Raw genomic sequence first — 19,307 nt, 5'->3', positions numbered from 1 at the left:
ACTCCATAAGTGTACCGTAACTGTGATCAACTTATTGCAGAGGTGACTGAGGAGAGAAAGGTAGACTGCAGAACACACTCACCACACTGATGTACATTATTTAATTTGAAAACGTCTTCCATGTGTGGGTGGTGCTAATTTTTCAGATAGCTGCAGCCAGTCGGAATCGGGAGCGAGTGGAAGTAACCACCGCTGCTCACTGAATGACTGCAGCGTGTGCTGCTACAACAACAACCGCAGCAACAACATCATCAGTGGCAGTACCGATGCCATCCGGTCGGTTGCGGACAACGGCAACAGGAATACCGAGTGCATCAAGGCGGCAGACCCCCGAGTCGACAACTGGGTCCGTGTGGGGAATGTCACAGGCGGTGACGAGTACTCGACCTGCTGCTTTGAAGATAGCCTGGTAAGTATCGTGTTGTAGACTACCAACACTCTGAAATAACTTCTACAGATACTGGAATTTTTAATTTTAGTATAATAACATGCAGAGCATAAATTATTCGTGTGAGCAACAGTGTCACATTTTATGGCATTGCGGTCACCGGTAATCTAAGGGTAGAACCGAGGTTGAACAGCCTGCTGTCTTCGTGCTATCATATGGCTACCAGCTAACCCTGTGGTTTATCAGGGGAATCCCGAAAGTTTAATCTCCATTTAGTTACCTAATCAGCATGGCGCTCTGTCATGCCAAGAGGCCCCAGGTTCGATTCCCGGCTGGGTCGGAGACTTCTGCTTCATCATTCTCAGTGGAAGGCAACGGGAAACTGCCACTGGAATCACTTCCGTAGATGCTCATGCGGTGGAACTCTCTGATGAGGCTTCCCCCATGACAAGACCTGCCACAAGGCAGAACACAGAGTTAAGTAGTTAGCTAATGCTGTGTACACCCTTCTGCCTCAAGCAACTTCTGCTGCCTGGCAGAACCACGACTGGGCATATTTGCCAAAACCTCTCCCCCTTCCCCTATTGCATTGCTGTACAAGATTCACATTCTTAAGGCGTGTTTACAAAGAGAGCGAAACATGCTCTGCAACAGTGTTTGCAACATTGTTTGCAGTTAGTATGGGACTACAGATGTTCTCAACATGATGTGAACACAAAAACAGTGTTCAGCAATGTAGGGAAAGATAGATTGCTACTTATTGTAAAGATGACACATAACATTGCAGACGGGCACAATCAAAACACTTACACAAAGCTTACGGCCACAGCATTGGTCAGCAAATGAGGAACACTATTCGTAAACACAAGCGAGCACACCTGACACCAAGTCCGGCAGCTTTGGCCAGAGCTCGAGCTGCAATGTAATGCACTAGATTTACAGTAAGCAGCAATCTCTGTTTCCCTACATTGTTGATATTCCTACGTGGAGTTTCCACTGTTCATAAACATTGCTCCATGGCTGTGTCGGTACAGATCAAAGGAACGCTGTTTCTGGTCTGCTACCACAAAATGCCACTACGCAGCACTAGTGTTCATGCTTCACAAACTACAGTAACTGTTTTAGATAAAGCTTTCTTGGAAATGTGGAATAAATATGCAGGGCTTCGATAGAAATCACCACTTGCCAAAAACTGACGAGTAACAGCAAGTCTGTTCTTCGCAGGAGTTGCTTTTCCGAAATTTGTGTCTTTCTTTCAAACAAATGGCCCTACTATATTCGTCAGAGTTTCAGAATTGGACGAAAATATCCTAGTGAAGTTATGAACACCAGAATAGTCTTTGAGATTCATCATGTCATTCCTGTCCCGTCTTCTGTAGTACCAGTAAACCCCAAATACCTTAAAGAATCGAACACCCATGTATAAAACAGCTTCAGATATATGATTAATTTACAAATGTTTTACGTAAGTGTGAGAAAAAGTTAGAAACATCTTGAAATTATGCTTAAAGTTTGTTGGAAGTCGTTAAGTGCTCTCAGTGGAAAAAAACTGATTGAATATAGTCTGGGTATACGCACTCCATTTTAAACGAAGGCAAGTTTTTTTGAGCATCGAAATGTCTGACACCCTATCTCCTCAACTGTGTGTTGCACGATGATCAAGTTGTGCAGGTATGTGCGGATACCATCTGCAAACTGTGTTGCAAGCATAGTCAGTAATAAAGAAGTAGTAAATTAAAACACCGTCTCTGATGCTGAAGTTTTATTGCACGAGCAACGAAAATGCGATAAACGACAAACTTGGGATAATCGGTGAGAAAAAGTTTCACAAACATTTGAAATTTTGTGTAAAGTCTGTTGGAAGTTACGAAGTTTTCTCACTCTACCAGTAATGACTACCTACGTCTCTTTCTTCACGCGTTTATTTTGTCGAGTATTATTAATGTGGCGCCATAGATCTTTAGCTCTCCCTCTTCAGTTATCATTGTGTAGCTCTTATGTGAGTAGACAATTCGAAGTGTGAGCTGAAAGTTCGGTGTAGCAGACAATGCAAATACGTATGTAGAGATGTTTGTCGCAAGTGCAGGAAGGGATGCAAACAACGAATGTGGTTGCCGAGGTGTAGCTGACTTTGGTGTAACAATGTTGCAAAGAGAGACGTGTTTTTAAACTCTGTGCAAACACATCTTTGATGTACGCAGTGCCCTGTATCGCTGATAATAGTGTGCTCATACTAGTCCATTGTGTCTGAAAGTAAGTGCACATCATATATCATGTGTTGATAATTATTAGAAGAGTAGGCATAGCAGCTTTATAACCTAAAAATCATTATTGGGGTGAGAAAATATCTGTTCATGTGTTGTCAAACAATTTGCTAATTTTTCTTGTGTGGGGTTACCAGACAAACAAAAATTTTTTAAAAGATTCATAGTGGCATTCAGGTATTTTCAAATGAAATGCAGCAGAAGTTTCATTATTTAGAGCATCAAACTTTTTAGACATGTCATTGTTGAGGTTTTCATTCTGAAAACTGGTTTGATGCAGCTTGCCTTGGTAGTCTGTGCTTTGGAACTTATATGTGTGCATACTTACGGGGTATTGTTTTCAAGACTTGCGCTACCTCTGCAATTTTTACCTGCCCCTTCAGTTACCCAAGTAGTTGATTCAATCAACCAATCTGTTCTTTTGATCAGATTGTGCTACAAATGTTTTCCCCAGTTTGGTTCAGTACCTCTGCATTACATATCCGATCTACCCATTCAATTTTCAACTTTCTCCTGGCACCACATTTTGGAAGCTTCTGTTCTCTTCTCTTCTTGACTGAACTGCTTATCCTTCACATTTCACTCCTGTACAATACTGCACTGAAGATAAATACTTCCAGGAATTTATATTCAGTATTACTAAATTATTTTTCAGTAATGATTTTCTTGCTGTTTACAGTCTGTTTTATATCCATTGTCACTTACTGTACTGTCCAAATAGCAAAATCTGTGTAATACTTTCAGTATCTCATTTCTTAATGTAATTCCATTCCATGAGCATCACCTTATTTAGACTGTATTCCATCTCCATTATTTTGCTTTTGTTGATGTTCATTTTACAACCTGTTTCTGTGATACTGTTTATTCCTTTCAACAGTTCTTCCCAGTCCTTTGCCATAGCTCAGAAAATTACAATATGATCAACAAACCACAGTGCATTTATTTCTTCTGCTTGAACTTTAATTTCCTTTTCAGATTTCTCCTTGGTTTCCTCTACTGCTTCCTCAGGTATAGAGTGAATAATATTGTGGATAGGCTACAAACCTGTCTCACTCCCTGTTCAACTACTGCTTCACTTTAATGGCCTTTATAACTACTATAACTGCAACATGGTTTTGCATCTGAGATGTAGATAATCTTTATCTCTCTGTATTTTATTTGTGCTACCTTTAAAATTTAAAGAGTGTAGTCCAGTCAGCATTGTTGAACACTTCCACTAAATCTGTAATTGCCATAGAATTAGGTTGCATTTCTTCTGCCTATCTTCTAACATGAGTATTGCCTCTTGTGTTTTTGCATTTATTCTGGAACTGTGATTAACGTTCCTCAATGTTGGCTTCTAGATTTTACATTTTTCTGTTAATAATTTGTGAGTATTTTGCAGCCATGACTTATTATCAGACATAAATTCTTGTCCTTACACGAATTGTCTCCGTTAGCTGGGCACGTGATGTTTCCGGCAATTTTTTTGTAAATAAAATTAAAATATTGCACACGTTGACTGTTTGATAACAGCTGCTGTAATAACATCTGAACCCGTTTAAACAGCTGTCAGTCACCATATACGATATTTTGATTATGTTTGTACATAAAAAAATGCCTGAAATACATATACTCAGCTAATGGATGGGCCATATGATATTTTTAAGTCTGATAGATGCTAAAGCAAGAAATATTCATTTTGTCATGCCTGAAATTGCAATGCCAAAATTTAAAAATAAAATCGTGCAATTTGTTCGTCGGTATTAGATCCATATTGTTGCCACCTGCCGTCCGCTTACTTACTGTCGCAGTCTGCCGTCTGCTTACTGCTCCTGTCTAATATTAACTGTTATATAATATACCTGTATAGCCTTTTGTGACTGCTTCTGTGAATAAGTGTGAAATCCGTTCTGTACATACTTTCTTCCAGTGTTACAACACTATATTGCTTCATTTTGTGCAGGTCGGGCCTCCGGTGAAAGACGGCATCGTGCACCAACAGCAGCAGCCGGAGCTGATACGGGAGGAGACGGAGGAGTCGGAGAGCTCCTCCTCGGTGGAACAGCTCTCGGAGAGCGTGTCCAAGCTGGAGGAGTACGTCCCTGTGTCGCTGCCGGTCCAGATCCCGCCCGCCCTCGACCACATCCGCTGCCACGATAACAACAACGGCAGCCGGGCACTTGAAGAGAGGGCGACACAGACCAGCGTCGTCCAGTCTCGCAATGTGAGTCCGCTGCTTCACTGTAGTCCACCGCCTGACTCATCCTGTGTTACAGTTGTCATTTATATGCCTCAGTTTTGCTCCTGCCTGTTTATGTCGTCAGCCCACCGTATTCTAGGACATATTCCCAGTCTTTTCTTACCTTTAGGGACTGATCTGTTCATTTGGCTATATATCCTCCAGACTTGTGTTTCGCGAAGAAGAAGAAGAAGAAGAAGAGTAGTTTGGAATGACTGAAGTTCTACATATGCAGGCAGAAGAAGCAACTGCTGGCTACTTCTGAAGTATACTAACAACAAATTATGACTAGTGCTAATGTACTCAAAAATTATACTAATTACTTCTAGAGTACTTATATGTGTGTATTAGATGAAAAATACCTGTTTTGAAAAAAGGCCACTATTCCTCATCCTATAGTACTCAGCCGCTGTTATTGTCTAATACCTCAAACAAAACACATTACACTATAAGCTATCTACGTACCGGGAAAATCAGATTGTATCTGATACAAATATTAGTTAGGAATGTAAATTCTGCTGAGTCCAGGTATTCAGATACATTGTAGAAGAACTGGCTAGTGAGGTGTTCCTTTATTTTTTTTGTTAAATATTTAGGGATTCTAAATTTCCTACCTGATGTTTGCTGGCAAGCAGCTTTAGACTTTTGCACCAAAGTATAAAGGTCCATTTTGAAACCTACGGACTGATACATAACCTGTGTACAAAATTTCTACTTCTAGTATTGTGGTTGTGAATCTCTGAATTCATCCTGAACTCACCCGTGTTGTTAACCACATACACCAATATGGAGTATGTTTATTGTCATGGAAGTGTAAGAATCCTTATGTACCTGAAAAGGTGTCTGCAAGGTTTTCGATTATCAAATGTGCACAATATTTTCATTTCACAATTTTATAGAATTAACTCTTTTGATGTGGAAATTATTTACTCATTGGTGTGACAAAATACTGTCAAATTTGAATCAGTGATGACTAAGAGGCCCGCAGTGAATGGATCATGTCTGTATGCACTTGTCGTGCAGTATTTATTTTGCCTCTGATGTTATGGTAGCAGTGCAGGCACATGCACGTGATTGTAAACTTATATAAACAGGTTTAGTTATGACATTGATTCAGGTGTCATGGTGAAGAGCTTGTGGACCACTACTACCACCCATAGTGAGAAAAGAAAAGTATTTGCTGGAATGTAAGTGAAAATCAGTATTATTGAAAACTACAAAGTAATGAAAGGTGTTCTCAAATGACTTGTAAATACACTCGGAATAGAGAAAACGTAAGTCAGAGGAAAGCTCGCTTCGAAAGGAATCCGTAAATCCTAAAAAGTTCACTGCCAAACAGATGTGAGAACTAGTAAGATGTTTTGAATATAAGCACCTAAAATGTCTCACATTTCACGGATAACGTTAGAGGCAGTCACTCATCCACATATTGTAGAAATATATTCACAAAATAATACACACTGGCACTCGGTTCTCTGCTTCGCACACAGAGTAGTGGTAATCAAATACAGATTTGTACAGTGCGCATAGGAGATCGTGCGGCCTGTAATGCGAACCGTTACGTCTGACCCTGTTGCCCAACTGACTAGACAGACTGAATCACTTCACTTTGCATTGCACTTTCAGCTGGAGGCGAAGGTGCACTGAGTAAGTCATCTGAATATTGTTATCCTAATGCTAATAAAAAGTGTTCTAAGCTTGAGATCTGAAATAAGTTGTTTAAAGATTGCTATTGAGAGTGTATTCAGCATGATAAAAGTTCAGTCTGGATGATACTTTATCAGATATTAATAGATGAATCTTAGAAGTTTGGTGTGCTGGTCCTGTGTAGGCCAAAAGTCACATTATCCTCCTACTAAACTGGTGCAATTTCTCATAGAATTGGTAGTCACTGTAATATCTCTTCTCTGACTCTCACCACATTTCTTACGTCGCATCTCCGATATTGTAATCTCGACTAAACTCTGGAGCAAATCTCGGCACGGAATCTTACGGCTCCAAAGCCAGAATAAACCTCCATTGGGTCCACATAAATTGCATCTTGTAATTTAATGTCCCCTAATGATGCTCACACCCTGACTATGACTGGGCATTCTCTGCATCCGAACACCAGTCGGTCAGATAAAACTGTCAGAGACGTGCGAGACGACGAGAGACTGTCGGAGAGGTACAACATCGAGTGTGACGACACCCCACAGGTGGGCGCGGGCACGCCGCCGTCACCGCGCACGCTGAGCCGCGCGGTGCAGACGCTGGCAGAACACAAGCGGCGCACGTGGGTGCTGTTCCCCAACTACACGCTGCCCGACTTGGCGTTTCTGCGCAAGCACCGGCACAGGGAGCTCGACTTCCTGCTGGCCCCCCAGAAGGTCGACACCGCCGCAACTGTCGCCGTCGGCACGACCGGCGGCAAGAGGCGGCCGCGGCCGCTGTCGTGTGACGACGTCGAGGCGCTCAGGAGGAAGGGCTTCTCCCACGTCAGGGACCGTGACTCGCTTGCCGTCCTGCTGCCGCGGGAGTACCGCCGCCTGCTCGAGGAGCCGGACACTAACAAGGCTGTCACTTCGGATTCCAGGTTGGTGGAGAAACAGTAGCAGGTTGGTACCTTATCTGCTAAAAACCTGGAAAACAGGAGTTCTCAGGGAAAATGTGTTTACGGCATTACTGGATAAGTTAGTAAAATCTCAGTGGAATTCTGAGACACTCTAGGGTATGTTGATCTGTTCCTTGATGAAAAGAAATATTTGGACTAATTTTGTTACAAATCATTCCTAAAATTCTGCTTCGGAAACAATTGGTTGTGAGTCTGTCGTGGTGTAAGGATCGTGCGATAGATGCGAGGTGGTTTCTGGAATGTTCCACGCCCAAATAACTCTAGAATTGACATTTTTTGGGAAAGTAGATGTAGATGTTCTCTACATATTCAGAACAAATATTTAGTTCCTTGTAAACTATTAACATACTTTCGATACACAGCAGGCCAGTGTAAAATGTTGTTTAAAATTACTATACCACCAACTCCAGATAAACACCTATAGCTCTTGTTTTTAATTATTATAGTTTTTATCGGACATTGTTAGTGAGTAGCACATTACGTAAAATTGGAAATATCGCAATGAAATAAATATTGTTTCAACCACAATTCATGTATTTCACAAATAATTCTCAACCATGAAGATGACATGTCTTATCCCATTGCCATAGAGAGAGAGCGAGAGTGTGAATACTTCTATTACAAAAGAAATCAGGATCATAGACATCTGTTTTTATAGTTAGTTCCTTCTTTTCATTGAGAGATGCACATCCAAATTACTTGGACGAAAGGACAAGCATGTTCCTCTAAAGTCATCATAAAAGGAAAAGAATTCTAAGTTATTACTCGCTTAATCTGCAAGATACAGCACAAGTCATATAAGGAAAGGTGAATAGAAAAAAACTGAGTTGTTGGAAGGACGATCAGTCACAGCTACCTCCATTGTGTTCCTTGGGAATCATGTTAGTGGTCCGTGGGTTCTCCAGGTTCTTTTATGCAATGCACAATTGTAAGTGTATATGCACATCAGAATTTCAGATACCATTGAATTTTGTCATTCACACAGAAATAAAAGTGGAGTTCTTAAATGCTTATAAAATATAAATACAGCTCCTAATTTGAACACACATTTTGTAGATCCGTATTTAATATTAATGTTTTGGTTCTTTTTTCCTAATTTCCATGAAAAGTGGTCTTGTGCAGACTTTCTCACATTGTCATTCTTGAAGTCAGCTATGACCATACAGTGATTTCAGATGGGGTATGTTGTTGCTCTTGTTGTTGTCTTTGTGGTCTTCACCCCAGAAACTGGTTTGTAGCCCTCCATGCTACCCTATCCTGTGCAAGCTTCTTCATCTCCAAGTACCTACTGCAACCTACATCCTTCTGAATCTGCTTAGTGTATTCATCTCTTGGTCTCCCTCTATGATTTTTACCCTCCACGCTTCCCTCCAATACTAAATTGGTGATCCCTTGATGCCTCAGAACATGTCCTACCAACCAGTCCCTTATTTTAGTCAAGTTGTGCCACAAATTCCTCTTCTTCCCAATTCTACTCAGTACCTCCTCATTAGTTACATGATCTACCCATTTAATCTTCAGCATTCTTCTGTAGCACCACATTTCGAGAGCTTCTATTCTCTTCTTGTCTAAACTATTTATGGTTGATGTTTCTCTTCCATACATGGCTACACTCCATACAAATACTTCTCTAAAAGACTTTCTGACACTTAAACCTATACTCGATGTTAACAAACTTCTCTTCTGCAGAAACGCTTTTCTTGCCATAGGCAGTCTACATTTTATATCCTCTCTACTTCGACGATCCTCAGTTATTTTGCTTTCCCAAATAACAAAACCCATCTACTACTTTTAAGTGTCTTATTTCCTGATCTAATTCCCTCAGCATCACCTGATTTAATTCAACTACATTCCATTATCCTCGTTTTGCTTTCATTGATGTTCATTTTATATCCTCCTCTCAAGACACTATCCATTCCATTCAACTGCTCTCCCAGGTCCTTTGCTGTGTTGCCATATTTAAATGTCATTGGCAAACCTGAAAGTTTTTATTTCTTCTCCAAATTTTTCTGCTTGTTCAATTTGTAGATTGAATTACATCGGGGATTGGCTACAACCCCGTCTCACTCTACTCCCAACCACTGCTTTCCTTTCATGCCCTCAACTGTTATAACTGCCATCTGGTTTCTGTACGAATTGTAAATAGCCTTTTGCTCCTTGTAATTTACCTCTCTCACCTGTAGAATTTGAAAGAGTGTATGCCAGTTAACACACTCAAAAATTTCCTCTAAGTCTACAATAGCTAGAAATATAGGTTTGCCTTTCCTTAATCTGTGATCTAAGATATTTATTTATTTATTTATTGTCCTCTGAATCAATACTGTGCATGACATGCACATGGTGATGCACAAACATACATTTGATGTTGGACATTGTTATATTTGCTGGCGTGAAGTAATATGCCAAAAGTTTACACGAACATGAGCTTGCTTATGTATTTTGTGAGAAGTTATGGACACACAAATTACATACTCAGTTACACATTTATATTTTAGTGCTATATTCCTCTAACACTGATAAGTCACAGGGTCAGTTTATCCTCACATGCTCCAACATTTCTACAGAATCCAAACTGTTCTTCCCCGAGATCAACTGCTGCCAGTTTTTTCCATTCGTCTCTAAAGAATTCGTGTTAGTATTTTGCAGCTGTGGCTTACTAAACCGATAGTTCGGTAATTTTCACACCTGTCAACACCTGTTCTCTTTGGGATTGGAATTATTATATTCTTCTTGAAGTCTGAGGGTATTTTCGTCTGTCTCGTACATCTTGCTTACCAGATGGTAGAGTTTTGTCATGGCTGGCTGGCTCTCCCAAGGCTTTCAGTAGCTCTAATGGAATGTTGACTACTCCCGTGGCCTTGTTTCAACTTATGTCTTTCAGGGCTCTTTCAGACTCTTCACGCAGTATCATATTTTCCATTTCATTTTCATCTACGTCCATAATATTGCCCTGAAGTACATCGCCCTTGTATAGACCTTCTGTATACTCTTTCCACCTTTCTGCTTTCCCTTCTTTTTTTATAACTGGTTTTCCACCTGAGCTCTCGATATTCATACAAGTGGTTCTCTTTTCTCCATAGATCTCTTTAATTTTCCAGTAGGCAGGTTACCCCTAGTGATACAAGCCTCTACACCTGTCCTCCAGCCATCTCTGCTTGGGCTTTTTGCACTTCCTGTCGATTACATTTTTGAGACGTTTTTATTCCTTTTTGCCTGCTTTGTTTACTGCATTTTTACATTTTCTCCTTTCATCAATTAAATTCAGTATCTCTACTGTTACCCAAGGATTTCTACTAGTCCTCGTCTTTTTACCTACTTGATCCTCTGCTGCTTTCACTATTTCATCTCTCAAAGCTCCCCATTCGTCTTCTACTGTATTTCCTTTCCCCATTCTTGTCATTCGTTCCCTAATGCTCTCCCTGAAACACTCCACAACCTCTGGTTCTGTCAGTTTATCCAGACCTATCTCCTTAAATTCCCACCTTTTTGCAGTCTCTTCAATTTTAAATCTACACTTCATAACCAACAGATTGTGGTCAGAGTCCACATCTGCCCCTGGAAATGTCTTACAATTTAAAATCTGATTCATAAAACTCTGCCTTACCATTTTATACTCTATCTGAAATCTTCCAGTGTCTCCAGACCTCTTCCACGATCCAACATTCTTTCATGATTTTTAAATCAAGTGTTAGCTATGATTAAACAATGCTCTGTGCAAAATTCTACCAGGTGCATTCCTCTTTCCCTTACCCCCAGTCCATATTCAGCTACTTCTTTTCCTTCTCTTCCTTTTCCTACTATTGAATTCCAGTCCCTAATGACCATTAAATTTTCATCCCTCTTCACTATCAATAATTTCTTTTATCTCATTCTAAATTTTTTCAATCTCTTCATCTGCGGAGCTAGTTGGCATATAAACTTGTACTACTGTTGTAGGTGTGGTCTTCGTATCTATCTTGGCTACAATAATACGTTCACTGAGCTGTTCGTAGTAGCTTACCCGCGAGACTATTTCCTTATTGATTATTGAACCTACTCCTGTGTTACCCCTATTTGATTTTGTATTTATAACCCTGTATTCACCTAACCAGAAGTCTTGTTCCTCATGCCACCGAACTTCACTAATTCCCGCTATATCTGACTTTAATCTATGCATTTCTCTTTTTAAATTTTCTAACCTAGCTGCCCCATTAAGGGATCTGACATTCCACGCTCCGATCCGCAGAACGCCAGTTTAGTTTCTGCTGATAACTATGTCCTCCTGAGTAATCCCCGTCTGGAGATCTGGATGGGGGACTATTTTACCTCCGGAATATTTTACCCAAGAGGACGCCATCATCATTTAACCATGCAGTAAAGCTGCATGCTTTCGGGAAAAATTAAGGCTGTATTTTCCTCTTGCTTTCAGCCGTTTGCAGTACCAGCACAGCAAGGCCGTTTTGGTTAATGTTAAAAGACCATATCAGTCAATCATCCAGACTGTTGCCCCTGCAACTACTGAAAAGGCTGCTGCCCCTCTTCAGGAACCACACATTTGTCTGGCCTCTCAACAGATACCCCTCCATTGTGGTTGCACCTACGGTACGGCCATCTGTATCCCTGAGGCACGCAAGCCTCCCTACCAACAGCAAGGTCCATGGTTCATTTGGGTGGGGGCATTTATATATATACTTAAGGCTATCACACAGTGATAGCGAATGCTGGCTTATGACAGTAACAAGATGGGTGGCAGCTATTGGTAAAATTGTGAATAGTAGTTGAACTTGGAATAATGACTAGTATATGATGTGGTAACGCAAAGCTCTTACTTACAACATAAATTGTTTCAGGGATATCTGAAATTTCAAACTAGAAAAAGCCAGAAAACTCGAGGGAGGAAAAGTGTTTTGTTGTAACATCTGACACCCAGTGTCGACGAACTGGTACTCCAACGTGCCAACAAACTTGTAATTTATACAGATCAGTTTTGAGTGGTTACCGATGTCGTATCTCTCCTCACAGTTCCCACCCGTCATCGGGATTCCGCGGCTCCTCGACACTGCTGAGTGACTCGAACCCCCTGCTGGTGTACCGCTACGAGAGTGAGTGCTCGGTCCAGCAGCAGCTGCAGCAACACAAGAAGAAGGCGGAGGGCAAGGTGTCACCGCCCGCACTGAGCAAGCGTGGCATCCTGCGCCAGCAGCAGAAGGAAGACGGCACCGGCCGCCACCACCGCCACCGTCACCATCGCCACCACCACCTGCGGAAGCCGCCACCGCCACCTCTGGACCCGGATAAAGACCTCTGTGATGATGAAGAAGATTTTGATGAAGGTAGGGAAAGAGATGTAACTGAATTGTGATATCGTAGCTTCAAGTTGTAGTAAGAAACTAGAAGTGCCTTAATAAATAAGACAGAAATAATTGCTTTTTTAATTATTTGTGAGGATGTGTTAGTGTTTATTCAAACTAGTTGTCTCACCCAGTCTTCTTTTAAGTGATCAGTTGTTCACATTTTTTGTGTATTAATACATAAATACTTGTCAATTATTAATTTACTTGCTCTGTGAGCAAATGCGAGAGCTTTTCTGATTTCTAGGTGGAAATGTTAAGTTATTTAATTTACAGTAGTATTAATTGTTGTTGTGCCCTCTGTATCATAAAAATCATTAATGTCATAAAACATGTAAGTAGTAAAGATAGTCCCTACGTGTGCAAAGAGAGAGAGAGAGAGAGAGAGAGAGAGAGAGAGAGAGAGGAGGAGGAGAAAATGGAAAGGGGAATGAAAGGAAGAGATTGTAAGTAAGTAACAGACAAGAAACTGGATAAAAATTCTATTTGTATAGAAATGGTTGTTATTGACTGTAAAACAATACCTCTCAAAGTTAAGGACGTACTGGATGACGAACGGCAGATATCATTCCAGCTCTTTTGATGTGGGTGAATGAGACAAGAAAATGGTATTGCAGAAGGTAATTAACCTAAAAAAATCCAAGCATTTCAGTCAGGGTAAGATATTCGTATTTATTCTACAGTAGGTTTAGCTTGATAATACAATAGAACATGTAATCTACTGTATTTCAAAAGGGGTGCAGAGAAAAAAGGTAGTAAAATGAGTTCTAAAGTTGAGGAGAATTAGCACTGAAATTGGTGATATCTCAATCAGTTTGATGCTATCCAAAGGAGGGGGGATAAAATCTTCTGGCAGCTATCCTGATTTAAAGTTCTCATGATTTCTGTCAATAATTTCTGGTAGTAACTGACATGGTCTTCCAAGAAGGACACAAATTCATTCATTCTGTCTCCCCCCTTCCCCCCCTCCTGTTCTCCCCCCCTCCTGTTCTCCCCCCCCCCCCCCTGTTCCCCCTTCTCCCTCCCTCCTTCCCTCAGTCTCCCTCCACACGCTCTCCCTCTTTCAAAACTATCATGTTGCGTCAGAGCTCTGATTCTGCATTGCCCTGTTCGTTCCTCGCGATTAGCAGGATGAATTAGTTCTCACTTTGATATACAGAATGACATAGTGTTTTAGTAACTCTCCAAGAAGGAATTCAAAGCTGTGCCCCATCTCTGTTGATCGTTAATTTGATGAACCATTGAATGCTGATCTTACATTCTACTGATATGTACTGAAATGTCACAATGCTGAATACAGCAAAGTGTATGCTGATTTTATTAGGTTGGTGCATAACTTAATAGCATTTTTGTTTTGCACGTTGGTATTCCGACTGCTATGGATTTATTTTTCATTTATCATTTATTACTTTTAGTTCACTGTGTTACTATTTGAGTTTACATATTGTCATTTGGAGATAATGAATGAAGCTGTGGATACTAGAAAATGAGAGTCAAGTGGAGAAATTGGAACATTTCTGACATATTCTTCTGTTTGAGTTCAGTAAAGGGACGATAGAAGTGAGGACAGCCAGAAACATTTGCACCATATAAGGTGATAATGCCATTGGACAGAGCATGGCAAGGAAATCAATCATTTTAAGGAGGATCATTTTGGCATTAGAGACTCTCCTTGTTCAGGAAGACCTTCAGAGTTTGAAGAAGATGGTATAAACACATTAATTCACAATTATCCATGTGTGTGTACTCAAGAACTGCCAAATATGATAAACTGTGGTAATTCCACCATTGTGTGACATTTGCATGCAACGGGGAAGGTTAAAAAATTGGATGTGTGGGTACCACGTGCTCTAAGCCAAAATCACAAAAAAAACGAGGTGGCAAGATGTGCATCTCTGCTTGCTCGTCATCAATTGCCTTCTGAACAAGCCGAGCGGTTTTTGGCACTTCAGTCCGGAACCGCGCTGCTGCTACAGTCGCAGGTTCGAATCCTGCCTCGGGCATGGATGTGTGTGATGTTCTTAGGTTAGTTAGGTTTAAGTAGTTCTAAAAGTTCTAGGGGACTGATGGCCTCAGATGTTAAGTCCCATAGTGCTCAGTGCCATTTGAACCTTAGAAGTGCAATCCAAGAACAGTGACCAGCAAGACGGCTTGAAGTGATGCTACTCCACAGTAATGCCCGCCCACATTCTACTAGTTACAAAAAACATTTTACAGGAATTGGGTTGGGAAGTCATTCCACACCCACTTTATTCACCTGGTCTCGTGCCCTCAGATATTCACCTTCTTCTCCCTCTATCGAACAACTTTCAAGGAACTTCTTTTGCGGATGAAAATGTGCTCCGAACAGGGCTCAGTGAGTTTTTCACCTCAAAATCACATGATTTCTGCAGTTGTGAGATCGAAAAGTTACCGCAGCGCTGACAGATTGTTGTAAAGAGTGAAGGAGAATATATTTTTGATGACTGAAGTCTCCATTTTATGTATCTGTGATGTTTTAAAGTTACGGAAAAATGCTATGAACTTATGCACCGACCCAATAGTTCATTATAGGTAAGTTAAAAATACTCTTTGGAACAACTATCAGGATATTTATTTCCAGAAGGCGAAAGGAACAGTCCTGTTACTTACTAGGTATTTTAGAAAGCTAGAAACTGCTTTTATTCTTTCATTTTCAGTTTTTATGAGATTCCATTATTTACTCACATTTGGTTCCCAGATAACAGGCAGCCAGTGGCAAAATGTCTATCAGTAAGCAGTCTAGTGTTGTTTTGTTGTTATACCAACACACACTGGCACTCTGTCCACAGGAGTGGACGCCGGCACAGATTCGAGCTACGAGGAGCCGCGGCCGCCCACGCCGCCCCTCCCCCGCAGTGCGGCGGCAGACGCCGTTCTGGGCCTCGACGGCCTGCTGAATGTGAGCGGCCTGTCGTCGGTGCTCGGGTCGGCAGAGAATCTCGAGGGCTGGGGAGACGACGACATGAAGAGGCTGAGGATGCAGGTGTGTGCCTTGTGGAGGGCCAGGGAGCAACCAGCTTGAGATGCGATGTTTCTTCCTGTCTCGCATTTGCTTACATTTGTGCAATGTGTGGGGTGCTATTGTAGATTGTTTTAATGCACTCAGTAGCTGTTCCACAGCATATTGTTTGTATACAGAAGTACGGTATGGTTTGGTGTACCACATGCCATTTTTCATTTCATTGGCACAGCTCTAGAATGTTGTTCACAATTACGAAAGCTACATTTTGTATACTTTACGATACTGCCTAATCATCTAGGGAAAGAGAATGAGAGCTATGTTAGAAACACAATTTGAAGAACAGCAGTATGGTTCTAGGGATAACAAGGCACAGTTGACAATATTTTTCCACTGTGAGAAACAATAAAAAATTATCTCACTTCATTGTCAAGAAGAAATTCAAAACACTAAAGTGCTGAAAAGCCTTGATGTTGATTCAGACCACTATTTGACTACGATTAAATTCAGACCACTCCCATTTCGAAAAGAGAAGAAAACCTTTTACAAAATTCCAAAATATAACACAGAAACTTTAAAAAATGAAGAAATTAAACAACGGTTTCAAAGAGCATTGCACAAAGATAGCGATGACATATCCACAATAAATAAGGAAGCGGGATGGGAGGAGATCAAAAACGAAATAGTTGAAATAGCAAAAGAAAATTGTCTCGTGAAAAGAGTAAGAAGACATCCATGGTGGGACAATGAATGTGATGAGAACCTGGAGAAGAGACAGAAATTGTGGCAGAAATGGAACTCCACAAAAGATCCTCAAGATCTTGACAATTTTAAAATCCAGAGAAGAGAAACAGCCAAGCTTTTCCGTAATAAAAAAAGAAGACAATTTCAGGATAACCTAGAACAGATTGAGGAAGACTTTAAAAGAAATAATTCTAGATATTTCTACAAAACTTTTAGAAAACAGCTAACCAAATACCAATCCCCAAATTTATGTTTTAAAGATGAAGAGAACAAGCTAGGTTTGACAAACAAGACTAATTGTGAAATATTAGCAAAATATTTCGAGAATCTACTAAATTGTGAACCACCCAAAGATAAAATGAGTTTTGAAAACCACCGAAATACTAATACCGAGTCAAAACCTCCAGACGCTGAAGAAATAAAACACATAATACACAGTCTAAAAAACAATAAAGCCCCAGGTGAAGACTCCATAGTACCAGAAATCCTAAAAATAATGGATACCAACCTCCCACAAGTTTTGGAACATATGTTTAAGAAGATCTGGGACGAAGAAAGAATTCCTGAAGACTGGCAGTGTGCCCTGATACACCCACTACACAAAAAGGGGGATAAGATGAATGTTAATAATTATAGAGGGATCTCGCTACTACCAGTAGGATACAAAATTTTGTAAAGGAAATTACTTCAAATCGTGGAGCCAGTTCTGGATAAAAAAATAGGTGAATATCAAGCAGGTTTTAGACAAGGTAGATCCTGTGTTGAACAAATATTTAACCTGAAAACACTAATTCGTTACAGAATCTCAAGAGGCCAGAGATTTGCAATAGTATTTGTAGATTTCAAAAAAGCATACGACTCGGTAGATAGAGAAACATTACTGAAAGTATTGGAAGAATTTGGGGTCGATAAGAAAACAATTCAAATTATCAAACAGACGCTAACAAACAGTAAGGCCAAAGTTAAATTTATGGGTGAAATTTCAAGGAAGTTCGAAATTAAAACAGGTGTTAGACAAGGTGATGGTTTATCCCCAATCCTCTTCAACTGCGTACTGGAAAAGATATTGAGAATATGGAAAGAAGAACTAAAAGGCACCAAGAATGACATCAGAATTGGAACAAAAAAAGAAAAAATAGAAGTGGACTGTTTAGCTTTTGCAGACGATCTGGCAATAGTTACAGAAAACGAAGAAATAGCTCAGAACTACCTGGAGAAACTACAAGAAGTTTCGGCCAGAGCTGGACTGCAGATTTCATTTGAAAAAACCGTGTATATGTCTAATCATAGAAATAACAAGAAAAATCTTATTACTAAATACGGCAATATTAAGAGAGTAGAAAAATTTAAGTATTTAGGTGAAATAATTCAAGTGAATGGTTTAGACAAGAGTGCAAACCAGGCGAGAGCAAGGAAAATGGAATTTGCTTTTCAAAAAACCAAAGACATATATAACAAAAAAAACATTTCGATTCAAGCTAAATTAAGACATTATAAAACTGTCATTAGACCAGAATGCCTGTATGCATCGGAGTGCCTAACTCTTAACAAAAAGGGGGAAATAGAAAACATGGAAAAGAAAGAAAGGAAAATTTTGAGAAAAATATTAGGACCGAGAAAGATTGGAGAAGAGTACAAGCTAAAGAGTAATAAGGAAATATACAAAACTATTGAGAAAGTGAGTGAGGCAATGCGTAAACGCAGACTAACGTTTTATGGTCACCTGTCGAGGATGGATGGAAACAGACTAACAAGAAAAGTGTTTGAACATAGTAACAGGAACGAAAAAACCAACAATAAATGGATACAGATGGTGAAAAAGGATTTGGCCTATTTTAATGTCACCCGTGAGTCAATCAGGGACAGGGAAAAGTTTAGACAAATAGTGAACGAAATTAAGTGTTTTCCAGAAGAAACGAAACTAAAGAATAATAACAGGAAATGGTCGGAAGAGCGGAGGAGGAACCACTCGAAAATGATGAGGAAATATTGGGAAGAGAGAAAAAAAGATCAAAAAGCCGGGCAAGTGAATTGTTGAACGTGGTCCAAAGATGGCCGAAATCGAAAGAAGAAGAAGAAGAAAAAATTATTGGGAGAAAGGAAAATACTTAACAATAGTGCTCCTAGATTAGGGGAAGGTATATGACAAGACGCTGAGGTATAAAATATGGGACTGCTTAACAAAAGTGTTAGAGCTTCGTACTCACGGGTGGAAAGTCAGAGTGGTTTTGATTGGGGGGAGGGGGGGTGTAATAAGCATTTGCCAATACTCATCACACTCATCAATACTGTAATGAAGAACATAAAGAAAATGGGAAAAGAACAACTAATCTCTTGATGATGATAACTAATAAATCACTTTGTCAAAATTTAACCTACACGAACTACTGAGAAAATCTAATTTGCCGACTATCATCACAGCATTTGTTTATTAGCATTAATCATGTAAAATGAAATGATAAGAGACATGTCATAGTGGACAAGCACGGAACATTATATTCTAGTGCAAAGGTCTAAAACTCGAAGACTTTTTCTGACAGGCATCAGGCAGGAAATTGGAAATCTCTAAATATCCTTGCTGACTAAATATTAGTGATGAACAGTTTTTACCTGCATCAGGATTCGAAGTAGCTACCTTGAGTGCCACCACACGGCTGTGCATTGGAGGCCTCGCCTCCAGAAGTGGGTTAAGTGACAGCTACTATGGAGAAAACACAGAACCTTTTTTCTACTATTGTGTAGTATTAGAGGGAAAGTGCTAAAGAA

General features: G+C 40.2%; 1 protein-coding gene across 1 annotated transcript in view; it reads left to right on the top strand.

The window, feature by feature from the left end:
- The window catches only part of LOC124552382, a 229,359-nt gene that overhangs the window by 153,207 nt on the left and 56,845 nt on the right, over positions 1-19,307 (top strand). The window contains exons 9-13 of the mRNA XM_047126645.1: positions 147-409; positions 4,598-4,858; positions 7,072-7,448; positions 12,489-12,799; positions 15,628-15,821. Of these exons, the coding sequence (XP_046982601.1) occupies positions 147-409; positions 4,598-4,858; positions 7,072-7,448; positions 12,489-12,799; positions 15,628-15,821 (1,406 nt within the window). The remainder of the gene's footprint in view (positions 1-146; positions 410-4,597; positions 4,859-7,071; positions 7,449-12,488; positions 12,800-15,627; positions 15,822-19,307) is intronic.

This window comes from Schistocerca americana, chromosome 10 (assembly GCF_021461395.2).
Source record: "Schistocerca americana isolate TAMUIC-IGC-003095 chromosome 10, iqSchAmer2.1, whole genome shotgun sequence".
Classification (NCBI taxonomy): Eukaryota; Metazoa; Arthropoda; class Insecta; order Orthoptera; family Acrididae; genus Schistocerca; species Schistocerca americana.
Note: the sequence above shows the minus strand (reverse complement) of the source record. Positions and strands in the feature narration are given on the sequence as shown.